Source organism: Ylistrum balloti, unplaced genomic scaffold (genome assembly GCF_031769215.1).
Source record: "Ylistrum balloti isolate Yb309-2 unplaced genomic scaffold, AGI_CSIRO_Ybal_v1 Utg370248, whole genome shotgun sequence".
NCBI classification, from domain to species: domain Eukaryota; kingdom Metazoa; phylum Mollusca; class Bivalvia; order Pectinida; family Pectinidae; genus Ylistrum; species Ylistrum balloti.
Window position 1 is genome coordinate 411343 of NW_026782199.1, and position 22002 is coordinate 433344.

Genomic DNA, 22002 nt, shown 5'->3' on the forward strand with positions numbered 1-22002 from the left:
CATATGTGTCTATTTTCACAACTTTGTGAACTTAGAACTGTCTGCTTTTCTGTCTCTGTTAGCGATAAGGACCAATGTGGCACGATTTTCCACTTCAGAAGACATTGGTATTTGTACTTTCAGTGATCGTTCAGTTGATACTGTCAGTATGTGTTAGTGTCAGATCTAGATAAATCCTGATAAAGCGGCGTCCTGATAAATCAGCGTCCTGTGTGATCGATATTCAATTTATTAATGGCAGTTTGAACAATAGATAAATGAATAAAAGAAAATAAATAAATCGATGTTCACATATTAGAATATTTGTTATTTCTAGATCTTCATTTTCGAAGAGCAGGGCATGCATACGATTCAAGCTGAATTCAACTTCAATGGTTTTCCATAATGTTACACCAGTATGTTTTGTATGCTATAAGGAGATAGTTTGGGAAGTCAATTCGTTTTTGTATAACTTTGATTTTAATATTGTGTTTAGTTAACTGTGTTTAATCCAGTTAGGTCTATAACGCTGTGTGTTGTTACAGTAAAATGTGTGCACATTATCGTATTACGTAAAAGAGAAGACTTAAGCTGTAGAAGAATTTAATTCACAGAGTCGGTGAGATCTACCCTTTTTGTTGTAACTGGGTCGCTATCGGTTTGTAATACAGGTACCACCCCAGATCGGCCGGTGTAGAGATATACACGGCAATAGAAACGCTTCACATATTTTCTGTAAGTCCATGGGAGATATGTAAACGAAGTGTTTACTAAACCGTTATGTTCATGTTAAAGTATTACCGGACAACGGAATTTATCATAGTTACGTAAAACAACCCGCCCTGATGTGAAAACGGAAAAGGGACTAACGTGAAAACGGAAAAGGGACTGGGTATCCGAGTGTGTATTTAAGGCGCACGCAACGAGTTAGTGACATTTTACAGTGTTTATGTAGCTGTGTCGGCGAGCCGACTTTCATTACCATTGGCTGCTGTGGAGGAGGGGAGTAGAGAACACTGGAGGTGTTTATATAGCAGTCAACTGGCAATCAAAAGCAGGACTTATTCCGGAACTTTTAGGTCGAATTTGGATAAAATATTATTGCAGCCTAGAAATTTTATGAGTGAATTCCGGATTATTTTGTTATTATCATTGTTTCTTAAACATCGAGGATGAACTGCACGACTCTGGGATGCCTTATATGTCTGTTGTTGGTGACTATTTTAGAGTTTTGTAGGGCCAATAACTACAGACCTTATAACTATCGATTGCCGTCCTATGTCCATGTACAACCCTTACGGTAAGTCAACTTCTTACCTATATAACTTTCATTTATATTTAAACATTAATATATATTCACATTATAGTTTGTGCCTTACATCCTCCGTTTAGCCCGATTTTTCGTGTCGGTGACCTGGTGTGGGGTGGCCCGACGGTTCTTTATGTACACAGGGTATGTGCGTGTGTGTGGAGCTCCTCTAAATGGATTAACTAAATGTGTATAGAGAATTTAAATTTCTATTTGCAAATATGTAACTTCGCACTTATCACACAAATAGCAACGATAACATTATGTCAGTGTATATTTTCCAAACAAAATTTTGCATTAGGTTCTGTTATGATAAGACTGTCTGTTAAGTCGTGTGTTTGTGTTAGACACCCCCTGAGTATGTGTATTATTAGTAAGCCTGCCATTCTCGCTGGGTCAAAGCCACCTCATCCTCACCTGTTCTTGTGGTTTGTTCACCTCTCCAGATATATCTGGACTTGTCCATATATTTGATCCGGGATTGTCTAAACAAGCGTCTGAAGGTTATACCAGTGACCACTTGTAAGGACTCTGACCCACAGCCTGACTTAACCGATTAGCTCACCTGTCTCTGACTACAGGCAAACTTTATAATATATAAAAATAACAGGAGACGAGAGATACTCGTGCCGTACGGTATAATATACAATGGCCCAAATTCTTAAGATCTACCATTGTAACGTAGGTTTTTTTAACCACTACTATTTTGATATAGTTTTGATACCTGGAGCTTCAGGAATGTGGATGATTATCCACGATATTCGATATAACCGTACCTGGTCTAGTAACTCCCGTATAGATTAAATACTGACACTTCCACTCAATTGTCCTTTTGTCACCCTCTGACAGTATGACCGATATTTCTGACACTTGAAAACGGTTTATTTTGACATCACGGATTCATTGTTATACTGAATTATAGGGCCTATCTTTTATTCTGATACCCCTATTAACGGTTAAAGTGTGTTGATGCAATGGTCCTATACCCTTGCTACCCTGGCTCTAAGGTTCAGTTAAACGACACTGACAAGCACTGCACTATATCTGCATGCCATCACAGGTATTTGGCACTTATGTCGATGTCTGCTCCAGAATTGCTTTTTGGAATGTCACATACTTGTGTTTGTGTCTCTAAAGATATGTTGTAATATATTCCCTTTAAAACATCAAACCATTCAACGACTTTCGCCGCAAGTTCAACTGTCAGCTTGCACGTGTAAATCTAAGTGGTCGATGTTTTTTCGGCACGGGATTCAGAAGTAGTTGTCGCTTGCTTCACAACGCTTGAACGGATATTAACAGTGAAGACTGTCTGATATTGTTGGAAAAGAAACATTCCAAATCTATTAAGGCTGGAAATGAATTAATTTTGAATTAGAAAAACTGATGATATCGCCATCTTTTACACTTTTTGCTACACTTGGATAGTAAATGCTTTACAAATTGCTTTTTCCGGTCACATATTCAAGCATTGCCCATCTAAAGAAGGTACTCTCGCGTTGTTTAATTTGAATCTTCTCTTGTCGCTTTTTCTCCTATCATGTATCTTCTGACAACATCTTTAACAAAATGTGTTAATACAGCAGAGCGATAGTCTTATATATATGCCCTTTAAAACATCAAACCATTCAGTGACTTTCGCCATAAGTTCAACTGTTCAATAGTTTTAGCATACGGTAGATATTTACAGTTAATAGTAAGGAATTATTTTAAATCGTCAGCATCACTTTTCGTAACATTTGTAAAGGTCTTAAGTAAGTCTATCTATTGCTAGTGATATTCTAGTACACCTCGAACTTCAACGGACTTTCTTCTTAATCAATTAGACCAGAAATCGTCCTGAATATAGGAAAATGTCAGGCGGATAATATGTATAATTGAACAGTAGGGTTAACACGTGTGATTAGTACGAATGTTACGAGAAAAAGTAAGTTACATACAGTTTGACCGAAATTCAAAGTTAGGCCCGGAGTTAGAATTTAACTTACTCGCTTGTCGATAAGACGTGTTAGAACAGGAAAAGGTTTGAGGACTGGAAAGGGATCTGACTGTTCACAAAATAAGTAGGTTGTCTTTTTCAAGCGTCAAGTTGTACTCGAACTTTAGGCCATTGGCCTATAGAAATACTATGAACAGGAGAGGATTCTATTTTCGAACAATCTGGAGTTAGTATTATGTCTAAACACTCGATTATCGACTAGTCGTAATAAGTTTCGGCCGACCCCGGAATTAGCACTTTGTGTAAAGATTCGACTGTCGACCAGTGGTTTCAAGTTTCAACCAACCCCTCATTTGTACTTCGTCTAGAGACTAATGACATGCGAGCATGGCTCGACTAGTCGTACAAAGTTCGGACGAACCTTGGCATGAACAACTGTTGTAATCGCCGATAAGCGTATGTCTTGAGCATATAACTGGTGACAGGATTTGATTATAATTAGATTCGATAGCTCAATAAACAACTTCATCATAATTCAACAAGTGAAGCATATACTGCATTTAGTTTCTGATCAGATATAATAGATATTTAAATTTGCGGTGTATTTCTGCATTTGGCTTACCAACAAAACTGATGCTTACACTTCGATGAACATAAATTATGACAACCTTTACTTCCAAATTGGAATCAGCTGTTTTGATATCCACAGTTCCGTCAGTGCTTATAAGGTCCAAAGAATGACAAAAATATACATTTTTTTTAAACTGTCAAAATTTAAATATAAGAAAGAATGTCATGTTGAAATATTTATGGAAATATGTAGCTTACCAACCAGTAAACAGCGAAAAGGGAAAAAATCTTAATTTCTTAATTTCATTCAATATTGTGTATATTGACATATCAGCTGTATATACATGTATATGGTGGTTGAGTGACGTTATGTCAGTGGGTCAAGCTACGGAACACAGCACGGTTGTATTACAAGTGGGTATATTATGAAGCAATGACATGAAGCAGATATTTTTGTCTCACTACTATACTTAAAATACATTGAAGTATTATACTTTGTGTATTCAGATACCTACTTAACCAAGGATACTTACATGACAATGGGACGACTCATCGATATTATAAGAACAACTTATGTTTAGTGACCATAAATAGACAGTACCGCATTAGATAAATCTCGAGTGACCGAAACCAGACAGTGAATCAATGTTAGTCGGACGCTGTGTAGTATCCCGGAAGGTACACAGGCACTCAATGGCTCTAGCACAGCTGATGTGCAAGTATATACCAGTCACACATGACACATGACAATTATGGCCATGTATGGGCTTATTGACCCAGTCATCGATAAAAATGTCACTTGTCAAGTCTTCATTTGCTTGAATATATAGCTTAAAGTTTAAAAACCGCATATGTCTTCGTTTATTTCAGAAACTGAACTTTTAGAACATGTGGTTACAATGGCATGGCATGACCTGTCAGACTTTCACGCTCTCCGGCGTCGGAGTTAAAATAGTACATTGTGTTATTGCGAATCTCAATTCAGTGAAAAATTACGCTTACTTGGCATAGATTGTAAAGGTAATCCGTGTCACTACATCAACCTCATGTCCCCCATTATCTCACGATCTAGAGTTGTCCCCCTTACATTCTGGTTTCTCGACTCTGATTTTATGAAATGTCTCCTTGCAAATTTTGATTTTTTGAAGAATTTTAGAATTTAGCAGTGAGTTTTATGTACACTTATACAATAGGAGTCATGTGAGAATGGCTGCGGGTGTCACCAATGTTTTATTCTTTCTGTCAATACAGATAACGTCATGGACTTATATCGAGGTTCCATGACATATACTGTTTATATTCAGTGCGATATTTTGGAACTATTTTGAGGACGTCTGCTCCTAAATGTTCTAAAGATGTGTATAAAAACTTCGGAACATCTCAGTCTTTATCGTTTCACTCTCTTAAATGTCAGTTAAGATTACTTAGATAAACATTTTTTTCTGTTTTCTCTTCCAAAGATTAGGTAGGCATAATTTATACCCTCGTCTTCGGTAAGGGAACGTGTTTCTCAGTCGCGATAAACCAATTTCATTCAGCTGAACCACGACAGAGTGTGCCTGTATGATTCCTGCTGAGGCAAGCCTAACATACAGTAGACAGATTCGCCAATTATCTTGATCCTAAATTGTAAAATATACATCTCCTCGTTAAAGAAAGCCAACCTTTATCGCGATAAACGTCATTTTCAGGCTAAATCTATTTGTTCCCGTTGTGTGTCGTTTAAACTACTGGACTTAAGTTCTCATAGTAGTATGTACATATGTATAGGAAACTTAAAGCTAATCTAAATATCCAAAGATAACTGGGTCTTGAGTGAAGCGAAATCTAATTGAGTTTCTTCTAATTCCTCGTATATTCGGTTCAATTCTGGAGATTACAATAGATATCTGGCCGAGTCTTATCTCCACACATTTCCCCCTTCTCTCCCCTCCCTGGCCATACCCCTAATCATTTAGAGGTTCAAAGGAAGGGAAATTTCTGTTTAATACTGGAGATTCATACGGGCATAACTGTGAAAAATCAGAGTTATAGGATATTTTACTCACATACAGATGGTTCTAATTTGGAATAACTATTTTAATTATCTGATAATTTGATATTTTGATGAAACATTCTTCGGTTTATTCTCAATTGAAATTGACCGTCACTGTTTTTAAATGCTTGACGCCACACTGGTTAGATGTAATATAACCAGGCCTGTAATAAAGAATCTACAGTATAACACTTGATTTAGACGTTTGGTTTATTACATGTCTGACGTAGATAAGTCATGTTTCCGACTTCTTACTATATTGCTTGTGGAGAGTATTTGGTCATAAACAATACATTTGTGTATTTCTATCGAATGACATGTACAGGTATTTGTTGTCATGATTATATTACAGGTATTTTGTAGTTGTGCTCTCTAGACGTACCAGTGAATTCACATGTACTGTCGAAATCCGAAATTCTGTGTAAATTAATGGATAACATTCTGTTGTGTACGGTTAAGCGGATTCTGTATTATGAAAATCTATCTGTCGTTATGGTTGTGGTGTTCATAACTTCATAGCCTTCTCCACTATAAATAATATAGCTTTTTCTCAACCAATTTGATATACATTATTATATCAAACGTATACAACATTTTTTTACCCTACTTTATGATCGGCAGTTTTCTTCACTAGGATTTAGAAATCCACTGGAAAGATGTCCTAGTGAAGTGAAATGTTCACAAGCAGTCCAAATTAGCTTCATTTCTTAATTAGACGGAACATCTAAAATATTCACTTCGTGTTATCTTATGAAAGAAAACATTCAGTTTGTATTAGCCGATAAAGCCATGCTGGGACGACATCAACTCGGTTGCTCTCACTGCCCAGCACGGTTCTTCCGTGGCTGGGATTCCTGAACCAGCAGTTGTGCTCCCCTGCCGCGACGTTTTCCCGTCCACCGGAGAGGAAAACTCAGACACAAGATGGTATAGGTTGGGTGATAAATGAAATGAAAGAATCAACACGACATAAGTAAAGCTCATGTACATTAAAACGTCTATTCTTAGATCAGTGTCGTTAACATCAAAACTTTACACTATAAAGAACATGTAGAGAGACATGTCTAGCGATACATTCCACATGAAGAACGAAAAAAATCCAACCCGTGTCAGTGTGAAGTCATTGTAACGTATTCTGAATGTAAGAGGTCACGACACCTCAGTCGGTAGAGCTTTAACCTTAGGTAGAATCAAACGAAAGAAGTAAACCTTCATTCCTAAAAGATCAGCAATGCCTTATCAGGACTAAGAATATGTGATGATAAGGCTTCACGTACAGTGTATCTTTGTTATTTCCTCAAAATTTCTTTTGTCTTATACTTGGAAATAAACGATAACGAGAATCACTTCAAACAAAAAAAGACGTTCACTTCAGACGATAACCACGTCCGTACCGCTGACAATTGCATCCTTCTCAGAATAATATTCATTTGACCCTGTCTTGTGACCTATCACTCTTCACTTTATACCACATCTATAAACGAAGGACAAAGATAACTAGTATTGGTCAACTAGTGACACATACAACTGAATTCATGTAGATAATGACTTCAAGTATCAGGTACCGAATGTTAGGATATCATTGTGAGTTTAAACAATATTTTCATTCAATATTCTATAATCTGTAAGTCACACGGATGATTTGTGAATCCGAACATATTCAGTATTTCGTACAATTATAAAACTAATAAAACACAAGTTATGATAATCATGATTTACATATATGTCTTATTTCGTGAAAAATTAAGGCTTGGCAGAATTATATTACGACCCCACCTCAATTACCACCCCCTACCCTATCTCCAATCCCACCCCCCAACCCATCCCAAACCCCTACTCCCACCTTATATATTTACAGTTCAAATGAGATCTTGCTGATGTAGGACAAACCGGATAAAATGATAGAGTTTCACGTGAGGTTAGCTGGTGCTGTTCACTTGTTTGTATAATGTATAAATGAAATCTGAAGTGCAGATAGATATATGAAAATGTTAAAGGAAGAGATATGATTAGTTATCCCCTTTTCATGTTGACTGGTTTTAGTATTACAGAGAGGCCAGGTTCCTCCCAGACCTACCATACATTTACAGCAAGCCATTTCAAAGTGAAGAAACCTATCTAAAATAAATACAGATGCGCCCTGAGGGATTGGCAGTGACTTAGGAGGGTCTGTGCTATGTTATAGATGTATCCCGTTCGTCATCAATATATATATATACACATATATATATATAGATTTAACAATTAAACAGATTATTAGCATGAAACCTTAAAAGTGTTTTAGCTTGTTAAACTTAATGTTGACCGGTAGAAATATGTAAAAATGTGCATTTCTCTGTATCATTCGACCCAGAAACATGGTGTACAAGATCTGCCTCCTGGTAAAAGTCACAGTTGACGATGTGGTGTTACTTCTGGGGGGAGCAGACTGATTATTCGGTATGCCTGATACTTAGAATAGACAACTGCAAGATGTGAACAGTGCTCAACTTGTAGATGTGTTAGCGGATTCCAATTTCCGTTACACAATTTGCACTCGAAGGTCTGAACCTTGTACAGGTATTTCTATCAAACACGGATATCTAATGGCATAGCACATCTGGTATCAAGCGTTTGCTTTTTTTTTACGAGATTCTCAATCTAAAGATACCCGCATTTTATAGACCGCTACGGCACATTATTTGAAAGAATCCACCAATTTTACAAAAAACAGAGCCGCATGAGCTAGTCTGTCGGTGCTTTTTATAGACTAATTCCTACGTAAAGATCCGACATGGTGAACTCCTATTGATTCCTTCACAGAGACCCGACACGGATGACTCAGATTGATTCCTCCACATAGATCCGACGTGGTTGACTCAGACTGATTCCTCAACAGAGAGTAGACATGGATGACTGAGATTAATTCCTCAACAGAGAGTAGACATGGATGACTCAGATTGATTCCTCCACAGAGAGGAGTAGACATGGATGACTCAGATTGATTCCTCCACAGAGAGTAGACATGGATGACTCAGATTGATTCCTCCACAGAGAGGAGTAGACATGGATGACTCAGATTGATTCCTCCACAGAGAGGAGTAGACATGGATGACTCAGATTGATTCCACCACAGAGAGTCGACATGGTTGACTCAGATTGATTCCTCCACAGAGAGGAGTAGACATGGATGACTCAGATTGATTCCTCCACAGATAGGAGTCGACATGGATGACTCAGATTGATTCCACCACAGAGAGTAGACATGGATGACTCAGATTGATTCCTGCACGGAGAGGAGTCTACATGGATGACTCAGATTGATTCCTCCACAGAGAGGAGTCTACATGGATGACTCAGATTGATTCCACCACAGAGAGTCGACATGGTTGACTCAGATTGATTCCTCCACAGAGAGGAGTCGACATGGTTGACTCAGACTGATTCCTCCACAGAGAGGAGTCTACATGGTTGAATCTGCAGGTCCATCACACTCGTCGTGAGTGGCGTGAAAAGAAAAGATTAGTCGAATAAAGAGGTTCATCAAATCTAACTAGGTGTGTGATGAAGGACTTTTTCCCCTGTTCTTTTCTTTAAATTTTAATCTGATGACCTCGTTTTATAAACATTCAATACATCTTTCTTACAAGGTCACTTTCCCCTCCACTTTTCTCTTTCCGTAACTCTCTCTCTCTTCCTCCGTTGTTTGTCTTCCCTTTTTTCATTTCCACCCCTCCTCCCTCTTTTTTTATCCCGTCCACGGACGAGTAGTGCCTGGATGTCTGGCTTTGAATCAAATTTGATTAAAGTTACAGTTGAACAATGAAAGAAAAGATAGAGACGTTTTGATTTAAGTAAAGTGCTGACCGCGCATTTTCATACGACTGTATACAGAGACTTGAAATAACCTTTGATATTTTCGTGAACAACCCCATCACCTTTACTTTAAGGCTTTGAAATCACACATGCAATATTTAAAACCAGAAATCGTTGTTAGATATGCGGGAACACGTTTCTTCACCTACTATTGAACGATTGGCTGGTGTGGTTTACAGACATTCGGTATACTCGGATTTTATCTGTTCGGGGATCTGTAAACCACCGAGGTCTGTAACCCGCGGTAAAGTGTATCTACACGGACGGGATGCTTTGTGAGTTATGTTTTAAATAGAATATACTTTGTACCAAGTGATTGGCTGATGTAAGGTTTCAAGTCTGCACTACCTGATTCCGAGCTATCTGGGAGTGTGGGGTTTTGTTTCCTTTCATTATTTGTCTAGGAGATATAGAGTAACTAATCTTGTACTCAGAGTGATATTAGGAGGCTGTCTGAAACACAGGGTGTACTTCTGGATCATGCCCCCTCCCCAGCCTTTCTCTTAGTCTCTAAGTAATGATAACAAAGAAACAAGTCTACAATACTTTATATGGGGTGAAATAGGTACAGTATTCCGTAACCTAATTCTTGTAAACAAACGGCCACACACAGTTTAATGTTCAAATGTTTGGGGATACCAAAACATTATTTAGATAAGCTACATATTCTTTTATCTAAGTCCCGTGTAATACACAATTGATGGTCACAAGGAATGATGCTGATAGATATCAATTTAAGATATATCCTTTGTGATCACACCTGCTTACTAGCGTGGTTTTTTTAATCGGTATAAATGATAACACACATTTCTGTCCTGATGTCATTTATATGATGTATGAATTAGTTGTGGTAATCTAACCACACTATAAGCTGGACCACGTCTTTAGAAGTTAAGTGAGTGACGAGTCGGTCACGATCACAAGGAAACTCACTCTTAAGGCTCAAAGCCATGTTTATTAATAATGTCACTTGTCAATATCCACATGTACAAAAATTATAGCACCATGAAATGAGTATGATTGAAACAGGTAAAATGTACGGACATCCAGACAATGTTGGCTCATGAAACACTATAATTGATTTATATACAAATTCAATAATAAAATGACTTATATGTGTTTGACAAAAGCTATATCCGTCATTTAGTGTTAAAAATTCAATTCGATATATTTTTCACAATAGAAAGCTAAAACGAGAAAATGCTTAGAGATACAATATGTACTGTACGCTCTCTTGTACACTAGTGTACCATAATTACAGTGATGATGATGTCGATAAAGTTTCTCCTGTCAGACATGATGAAAACAGTAAAAATATATCGACATTCAGCAAATATTGAAATTATTATAGTAGACTGAGGGCGCTCACTCCGCAAGTCCGATTCCTATTTCAATTCAATTCAATGCTCACTCCGAAAGCAATAGCATAGTCATGGACGCTCATTTTGAAATTAAGAGAAGACACCAGTTGTAGTTCCATTAGAAGAATTCAGAATCGCTGCAGAGAATGCTTGCCTGTATTTCATAAGTAAGGTTGAGAAAGCATACAATGCACTTCCGATGATAAAGATAGGGCAGAGGTTTTCTTGAGATACACGTCACCATGGTAGGTTGTCGTGAGATACACGTAACCATGGTTGGTTGTCGTGATATACACGTCACCATGGTAGGTTGTCGTGAGATACACGTCACCATGGTAGGTTGTCGTGAGATACACGTAACCATGGTAGGTTGTCATGAGATACACGTAACCATGGTAGGTTGTCGTGAGATACACGTAACCATGGGATCACAGCATGTTTACTCGATATTTGAATATATATATATAATGTTCTGGTGTACTTTTATGCCCGGATGTACTTGTTATTTGGACTTTTAGCTTTCCAGTATCTGAGATATGAATGCTTGGTGTCTTGTCTCTCTAGAGAAGAATTAGATACTAACCATATGTAATGTGCTGGCTCTCAATGTACGGAATGTTATCTTTAACTGCACATTGATACAGACATGGTACGCATGAGTTTGGTGTATTCAACACTATACAGAACGGTTGTTATCTGGATATTAGCTGACTTGTTTTTTTATAAACTTCGGTGGACAGTCGATGCTGACACGCGATGTACAATCAATTAATCTATGAAAACATTTCTCCAACATATTGCAGTACCGTAGTTTAAACATATTTTGGGGGTGTTCCAAAGGGCTTAGTTACCTAGCCCTTAACTCCTCGTCTACATCCCATCTCCAATAAAAAAACAAGGAAACCACTTAAACATACCTCGAATCAAAACTTGGACGGCTACCACGAAATGGAGAGACTGATGTATATATATTTTAATTTCTTTCTAAAATCCTTCAACAGCGCACGTGATTAGGACACGTGGATGACATCAGAGGGACCAAAGACTGGGACTTTTCTTTTATGTCGGTTCCAATCGCCGGGGTCACGTGCTTGTCTGGACCCTCGTGACCCTTTCCAAATCTCAGCTCTGTGAACGGGGAGCCCTCTTTTCATCTCGGTGTTATCTCGTGATATCTCGGGCACGGTCAATTACATCTCCACCTGGCGTGTCTCTTTATGGCGGTGTGTTGGCCAAATCCCATTCTTTATGAATGTAGCAAGATGGCTTCTGTTTTGAAAACGTACAGTAAAATTACACGTTTTTCAATCTATGTTGGATTTGCCGCCTGAATAAAATGAATGAAAAAGATACTTACGTATCATTCAATTTATGTCATACCTTTGGAGTACTTAACATGTCTATATGTTGTTAAAGTTACAAGATGTTGACCCCAGCCCTTGACTTTACGACATATCTTAATCTACACTTGAACTCCTTCACATCCTAATAGCTACTGGTAACGGTGCTAAGTCACTAAGTTGGCTGAACACTCTACAACCTGTTTATATTCTACTCATTCAGAAACTATTTACGAAAGCAGAGATAAATAACAGTAAGATACGAAAATATGGTGAGAAATGATGCACTTGACCTGATGGTAGGTCAAGCACGAAGATACCATACCGTACGTACTGGTCCTTAGGGATCCAACAAAGCTTCACCCAAGAAGAAATGTTTATTATACTTGCTGACTTACAATGATCATCTATAATACACGAACTGTTACACAATTATACCACCTTATTCCTTACGGGTAACTAAAGCCCAAACAGTATATATATAGTAACTTTGCCGTTTTGATTTCCCAAAATATGAATCATTTTAACTATGGCACGTGACTAGGTCAGGGGAAGTATTTATACAACGTATGTGATTTGTATTTGATTTCAGAAAAAAAGGTACTTTATTACTATAGGTTCTTTAGAACTATGATCTGTAAATTTAAACACAATACGTCGAGTTCGTTGTACAACAGGAGATGTGTGCCATTTTATCATATGTTCGCGCCAGCCAGCATCCTTGTTCCTAAATAAGACCAGTCTAAAACTTGACATAACTTTACTGTGAGTTTTACCAGGGGACGATGACCCACCAGCAATTTGACCCCTCCGTCGGATTGTATATCAGTTTGAGCGGAACATCTTGACATAAAATATGATATGATCTGAGTAGGTTATAGGTTCTGCTGGGAATGGCCCCCGGGAGCCAGCCTGGTATATCGTAAGGATTATGTTTTTATTTACCCACCTTTATGACACCTGAGGACATACCCGGGTAGAATACCCACAAAACGTAGCGTCCCGTGTGTCAACATGAACACTCAGACAAGTAGATGTCTAGTTAGTATAGCAGCACGGGATTCTCTGTTATCACTCTCATTTTCATATGTAAGACAGGTTTTCATATTCGTTTTTCTAAAGCATATCTCATTTTTTCGTTAACACACAACAAATACATACAAAAATATCTATAACGTGTCAGCCGTCGTTTATAGGTCTGAGAGATATTGAAAGATCCCTGCTGAGGTCGTGATGTTTCCCCCTGACCAGCCGCTGGTATCAGCAACAGGTAGGACAGAATTCACCAGACTGGAAATCATTGTATGAGATAGGTGATGTCCACTAGAAACATTTGAACGCCTGATTTTATTTCCGTGCACACTAAGAGGACTAGGCTTGTGGGTGTGAACCTGAACAATTTACGATAGAGGAGATACAACAATAAACGCTTATATCTGAGTGGGGTATTTCTGGTTTTTCAATTTCTGCTTTGTATGATGTTGTACATAAATAGCAACACTTGATTATACAAGTTTGATTGCCGGATACCGTGTGCCCAAGGCTTATCATAGCATTCAATTCAGCTGTGATGTTTCAAAGAAAATAATGTATTGTCAAACCAGCCGTATATGTTTCATTTGAAACTTCCGTAATACAATTTACATATCTTAGATATAACAGAATTTGACGTATAACATTGAGTTTGTGACTACATAAAAACGCCACTACAATTGTGATTCGTTGAATTTTGTTTCATGTCTTCTCTATTCTGTACGATTTGTAGTGTTTGTCCTACTGCTACATATAAGTAATGTGACATAATTACATGTATGTTGTCATTTTGGTGGCTATCGATACTAAAATTATATCCGAAAATCAGTCGACCATATCCATGAACTGATATATATATATTTGTGATGAAAGTAAATTATCTCTCTTCTTCCGAAAGACAGTATATCTAATGGTTCCTCAAGCATTATATAAACAGAAGATATTCCTGTCCCAAATCCACAACCTCCGTCACCCTCAACTTTTGCTCTCTCCATCGTTCCCCAAAGAGGAGACCCCATCCCCAATATGAGTCACCTTTTCCGATACAGTCTTGAAATCTCTATTGCCTACTAAACATATTACCCTCCCTCACAAGTGTACAGCCTTTCTGATACATTCAAGGTCACGCAATTGTCCACTACACAGAAGACCCCCCCCCCCCCCCCCCCCCAGCCTACTCCCCAATACATGTACCTCCCTACCTCCCACTTGCGTCTTATATTTAATGATTCACAGGCCTTTTTTCTCCGAAATATAGGACACAAATTTCCCGGTCTCTATTTGACAAACATGGTAAGCAATCAGTTTCATTCCAACGTTACATGAAATATGAGTCCTATATGATACTAACAATCGGCCTGGTTGTATCACAAGCCTGGCTTTTTTTCGTAATTAGTATTTTGTAAATACGCCAGGTTGCATTCTGCACCTCCATTTCTGTTCTGAACATAAACTCGTCCGCCCTATTGACCTAGACGAGTCCAGTAGGCGTGCTGGGCTGATCTGGTCAATTAGCGATGTTTATTAGCAAGTGACGTATTTAGTTATGTCGGTGGCACTGGTTATACCAATGTTTACTGTACCTAAGTATACACGGATGATGTATCGCCGAACTAATTGTCTGCTACGTGAGGAGGAAGGGACAACCCTCCTCAACTTACTGTGGGGCAGGCACCCCTCTTACAAATATCTCATGGACGCTTTCCATTGGCATGCTGATCCTGTTTGAATGATTAGACACTTACAGTGGGTCATCTGATTAACTAATCAAAATTGTTAGGGAAGAACGAGAAACCATGGATGACATTTATATACATAACTTGACACTGATTAGTCTCAATAACTAAATAAAAGTTTGTTCTCACATCTGTCTCAAAAAAGGAAGGAATAGAAGATTTGTTCTCATTTTTGATGTTGAAGTACGTGAAAACAGAGAGAGTGCCGTCACACTGAAATATCGGAACATGTACAGGTAGTAGTACACCCCGATCGGACACATTATATACATTTGGCTAACCCGAAACCGTTGAACGCTAAAAAGAGCGCAACAGGTCTAGAACAAGACAATAGCATTTATGTAAAACAAAACAAACAAAAACAAACTCACACACAAAACATGCATTTACCCAATAAAGCCTGAATTATAGTTGTATGTATTTCTTGGCTTGGCGATCATGATCTGTACTTGATAATTGTGAGTTACAGACCCAGAGACGGTGATGATATCCAAATAATGGACAACTCGTTTGCGAATAAACGACCCGCCTTAGTCTTTCGTCGAATACCTACAATTATTGATAAGGAGAGCGACTGATTCCCTGCTGTTTGTTTCTAAGGCTCATTAAGTTGTAAGAGAGATTCCTTCTCCCAACCCCATCATGACTTCTTAATAATTTTGATACTAGACCTGTGCTTGTGTTAACCGGAGACTAACAATCTGATGAGCCCGGTGTATAACGCTCACTGCCAATCGGATGCGCCCATAGAAAATTTTCGCCACATGTGAAGTTGGCAGGGTCAGGGAGTTTTATAACACTGATGACATATAATAAAAAAATCACAGATGCAGATTTTATTGCTCAGACTGCCTTCATAAATACTGAAAAATGTTGTGATAGTGAAAAAGCATCGCCATCTGGTTGAAATGTACAGCATGATACAAATATATATCACCAGCTTAACGTGTGCTTCAACCGTACATTTTTAACAAATCTGCTTTCGACCTAATTAATGTAACATAATTTCATCGACACCTTTCCGAGTATTTTAGGCAAAATTACGAATTTCAGTGACAAAATCGCAGGCAGAATACAGCAGAATATCTGATATGTAATTTGTTAAGAACTATTCATGTTATCTCCCACAACAAGACGATCCGTTGTACTCCAAAAAGTGAAATGATACCCTATTTGTTCCCTGTACTATTGGTCTGTCTTTAGAGAAACACATACTTGTATTGTTGTCGGTTCCCTGTATCCTTACCACTAGGGCGGTACATCGTGCATTTAATAACTTTATGTGTGGTTTACCTTACGTATCAACACTTCTTGGATGTTACTATATGTGTAGCGAGTGTAACAATGGTGTAAGATTTCTTCACGACCTCTGTGAAAATATGAAGAATTAACAAATCAGACGACGATTAAGTAATTTTCATTTTCTATGTCGAAAAAAAAAATCACATTTCGTAGAAATCTCCATAAAACATCATATGGACATTGAATTAATACTGAAATAGATTTTTTAATACAATGATATAAAGAAAGAAAAGGCGTTTCTTTGGCGACAGGAACATATGATTGTCGTTTAACTCTCATCCAGGCTTACTGTGTGATTGTATAAGTTTATTGTAGAGTACGGGTTAAGGCTTGCATACCAACATGTGTCAGTATTCTTATAAAAACAACTACAGTTCTACAGATTACCTCGAGCGTGAAATATAAAGTAGAGACCATTTGTCGTTTTTACTACATCAAAATCAAGTGATTACCAAGCCGAATGTGTATCTCTGTAGGGGCGGGATACAGATTCATATTATACCGGATGTGTCAGGGTATTGCAAAAATACTATAGAACTAAATGATACGAAACGACCTTAGACCTGTGCAGGTATACGGACATATGACAGGAATGTATGTGTTTTTATATATGAGGGAGATATGTGACTTTTGTAATTAAGTTAAAGATTAAAGATTTGAGGAAGCATTTGGAATAATTCACATGCTTGCTTGGGGTTTTATTTTCAATTAGATGGTTAGTCGGCATCGTGGGAGATCTAAGTTTACCAACGACTTCGATGTCAGTGAAATTCCTTTCATGTTGTAAAAAGATCCTCCTCTCCGCGTTGACAACATGGACGATAAAACTGACTGCTCTTTATAGACATAATGAAATAAAAGTAACCGGATTTTTGGCATATATAGCAAAGCATTTATTATAGATATTCATCAGCAATGAAAGACAGAAAATTGAGTCAATTTTCATGTCTAAGGCGTGACGTGCTTATTTAGATATTCTAAACCGAAAGAGGGGTGGTATGGGTCAAGGTTATGCTCAGCGTTCTTAACACAATTTTAATGTAAAATGAAAAAAAAGTTAGATAAAATATCATTTAAGGTAGTGGCATGTACACATACCGTGACATTATGTAACAGACGAAGTGCACCATATATCGTAACGAGGGTTGAAACCTAGACATGTTTAATCTCATTAGTTTCCTTTTTGGCATGCTCTGGCCCATCAGTGTGTACATGTAGGAATTAACTAGTTTGCTTTTAGAAATATTTTTTCATTATTTTTTACATGGTAACTTTGGAATAACTAGATAATCAAACATGGTGACAAGGCTGTTGGTGTTAAACGATATCTTAACATCATTTGTTATATGATTGTGACCTTTTGCCGCAGAAACGTCTCCGATAGGACTTGAAAAGATGCAATGTTAATCAGAGATCGATCGACGTCAGTTACAAGGTTACAAATAGTAACAGGGAATTTCCCAAAGGATTCGGTATTATTGAAAACTAGGCTATAACCAGTGTAGACGGTATTACTGTAGTGCTTGATAAGCCAATAATCAACAAAATATCATTGTTGACAAACAAAGCAAAAAAATGCCAAGGCGACAGCTGGGAAAATATTGCGGTTACGAAAATTAGACCTACCTTCCTTGCGTTAACGTACCACAAACATATTAGAAGCTACTTCTCGATTTGTTGACACCAAGTATATAGATTGTTATTCATTTCAGTAGTTTATGTTCAAACCAAGCGTAGTTTGCAGAATATATGTCAATTTGGAATTAAATCACTAACGATGCAAATATCTGGTACCAGAGCAGCCATTTTGAAAGTAACATTTAAAATAACTGAAGGAGAGGTTCAGCTTCATCAATCAATATTACAGACGAAATGATTATTTTATCAACGCGTCGTGCTTTATGTAAGGTATATTATACTGTATGTTGTGTTTCAGTCCCAAACCACTTTTCTGGTAATTGTAAATCTATACTCTTTTAAGCTTTGCCTTTTCATATTTTTAGGACTCAGGAAACCGTTCAGACCCAGGGGCCTCTTGTCTTCATTTGTGTCCGATTTTATTGAGAAACGGTTCTGTAACTGGGGATATAGATGGATGTTAAAACGAAGTATCGAATATTTAATGAAATGTTTTTTTTCTTTTATTTTGGAATCTGTTGTCTAATTTTACTGTCTCCTTGCATTGAAGTATTGACGAGATTTCACGATTTTAAACCCTGGCGGATGAGGGAAATAACACGAGTATCAACCTCCCCTAAAAACTCGGGTGATCATTGTTATCGCCACAGCCAATGCCTACCAATGACAAATGTTATTTCTAATCGACTACTGCAGCGGTTTCTCCCGTGATTAAAGTTAACATTACCAGGTATATACACGAACAGGGAGGTCTACATTGACAAATTCCACATGTCAGAATAATAGATTACCTTTACACTATAATATGGTTTCAATTACAAATGCTGAAACCAGAAAGTTTTGAGGAAATAAGGCAAATGTATCTAAATTGTCAGTGTAGTTTATGATTTAAGATAAACCAGGTGTTCTGAGTGTTAGTCCAGTGACCTAGATGCAGAGGAAGACTTTATCAACAAGACGTTCTCTCTATAAAGTGGGACTACCTCAGGTCACCAATCTCTTATATGTACTGTTATAACCCGAAGTCACCATTCCTGTCTATGAACTGCCCCAGGTGTTATCTCCTCCAGATCGCTTTGAACTGTGGCTACGTCAAGTGTGAACCGTGTCTACCTCAGGTCACCTCTCCTCTCTGTGAACTGTGTCTACCTCAGGTCACCTCTCCTATCCTCTCCTCTCTGTGTTCTGTGTCTACATCAGGTCACCTCTCCTCTCTGTGTACTGTGTCTACATCAGGTCACCTCTCCTCTCTGTGTACTCTGTCTACCTCAGGCCACCTCTCCTATCCTCTCCTCTCTGTGTACTGTGTCTACATCAGTTCACTTCTCTCTGTGTACTGTGTCTACCACAGTTCACCTCTCCTCTCTGTGTACTGTGTCTACCACAGTTCACCCCTCTTCTCTGTGCACCGTGTCTACATCAGGTCACATCTTCTCTCTGTGTACTGTGTCTACATCAGTTCACTTCTCCTCTCTGTGTACTGTGTCTACCTCAGGTCACCTCTCCTCTCTGTGTACTGTATTTATCTCAGGTCACCTCTCCTCTCTGTGTACTCTGTCTACATCTGGTCACCTCTCCTCTCTGTGTACTTTGTCTACCTCAGTTCACCTCTCCTCTCTGTGTACTGTGTCTACCTCAGTTCACCTCTCCCCTCTATATATTGTGTCTTCCCCAGGACTCATTAGGTCACCAGACTAGTTTCATTGGTAATCTCTGTACTATCGCACTTCCCTCGTTTCTACCTTGAATGCAATGAGATTCACTCCTTTTTGGTCAGTAAAGACAACTCTGGAATCTTATTATAGCGAGATTATCAATATCATTGATAGCGCAAAAACATTCATGGAATATCCACTACTTTGGTAAGATGGTTACATAAGTTAGTTATGCGTAGACAGATGGTGTCCCAAGATTTAAACTTCTAGTTAACGAAAACATCTAGAAGACACCGACATATTAAAACAATTCAATATTTGCCGACAAAGAAATGTAAGTTCCAGGAACATCATCATTTTGTGAAACATAATGATCTAAAGGTGAGGAGTTACAGGACGACGACATGATCACCGTCTTACTATAACTGTATTAACATCCACGCTAATGTGATTCTATCTTAAAGCTGATAAGATTTTAAAGTGAGACCATCTTTTGCAAAGACCATTATTGTGATGCAATCCTTCTGCTTGCAATGTGCGGTGCAAGATTTAGGTGGCGGAACGCCACATTTACCTCTAAAAATAAACACCAATACAACATTAACAGAGATGGGATGGAAAACAAATGAAAAACGTGTGATAAACACATACGAACATTGTATGGTCATGTGTATGACGTCATCAAGGTCGCGAAGAGAAGCTCCATTAAATAGACCTACACACAGTACACATATATGTAGCTATAGACCAGGATGTCGGATAACTGAGATCAAATTTCCTGTAATTTTTGCACTTTGAATTACATTTCTTGACTAAGCTTTAAATTACTATTCTCGAATAAATTGGCTGTATGGCATACCAAACGTAATGACTGGTTAGAATCAATTTCTGTCGGTAATGGCTTGAAGTCTTCCTCTTCGCCATCCGCAATATTTAACACACATATCGTATTTCAATTTTCACACCCTGTGATATATTATAGACACAGACGGGAGTATAGACTAGGAAGGTGGGGGGAGGGGGAGGTCGACGGGAGAGTAGATTAGGAAGGTGTGAGGAGTCAGCAGAACACTAGCACCTGTTTATTTATAAATACATGTAGCAATTCTAGTGTTGGATAAGTGTCATACTGCTGTTTTATATAATTCAGAAAACAACATCCTTGTCGACATTTTTTATATCATTAAAATTAAATTTTACAAATTCCAGGTTTTTCATTAACTGAATTTATGTGGATAATTTAGTCAATTAACATTGCTGATGTTGGAAACTTTCCTCAACTGTGTAGAAATCTTCGTGGAATATTCTGTATATAGTATCTATGACACAACTTGGGCCCTAATTTTGTGTATCTGATTTTTTCTCGGTGCCAATATATACATGTAGGTCTCCCGTAGGTTATTATCGTTATAACCAATATATACTATATTTATCTCCGGTGTTATATACCAAGATTGAAGTAGACAAATGTGGGCTTTAACATGAACCCATTTTTTGTTGTTCGAACACTCTTAGTTGGTAATGACCAACCAGTGCAGCTGTGCTGTCTTCTCAGACTTGCAGATGCTGCAGAATTTCAAGCATTTCAATGACCCAGAAATGTAGATGAAGTGTATTATTGTTAGGCACTGTGTACTTACATGGCAGATGTGAAGTTAAAACAAATGTACCGACGTATTCACACTTTTTTGCCTAGAAATAAATGTACGTTTGTGTTTGTGTTGAGAACTAAAATTTTACGTGTATTGATTGTAAACCTTGGCTTCAGAACATATTGATGCCATTTGTAAAAATCACTTATACTTCTGCGGCGCAGGATGTATCGACTTTCACTCGAAACACACATTAATGTAAAATGTTTTCATTTGACTCAACATTGACGTCCTCTTCACTATTGTTATAACAACAAACAGACGCGAGAGAAATAACCTTCATGTCGCCTGCAATAAACACGGGATGAAACAGAAATATAAAAAAGGGAGGTAACCCTGATCAGGAAACAACAAAAAAAGGAAGTGACACTAAACCGGTGGATTCATATATATCAGAACGAGAAGTAATCGTATCGCTGATGATGAACAAAGAGGGATAAAGAACGAGAAGTATTCCCGATGTCGTTGTCAGTAAACAAGGATAGATCCAGAAACGTCGAAAATGGGAGGAAAGCCAGATATTCCTGGCAAAAACTAGAGATGGGTCGGTAATGTCCAGAAGGGAGATAATCCTGATACCCCTAACAAGAAACAGGAGT

General features: G+C 38.0%; 1 protein-coding gene across 4 annotated transcripts in view; it reads left to right on the top strand.

The window, feature by feature from the left end:
- Positions 1 to 827: 827 nt before the first annotated feature.
- Positions 828 to 22002, top strand: part of LOC132552484 (collagen alpha-2(IX) chain-like) — a 50501-nt gene continuing 29326 nt past the window's right edge. For 3 of the 4 annotated variants that reach the window (XM_060216660.1, XM_060216662.1, XM_060216663.1), the window contains exon 1: positions 858 to 1279. In XM_060216660.1, the coding sequence (XP_060072643.1) occupies positions 1152 to 1279 (128 nt within the window). In that variant the 5' untranslated portion in view covers positions 858 to 1151. Of the gene's footprint in view, positions 1280 to 22002 lie in introns of all 4 variants that reach the window. The other variant, XM_060216661.1, reaches the window with a different exon arrangement.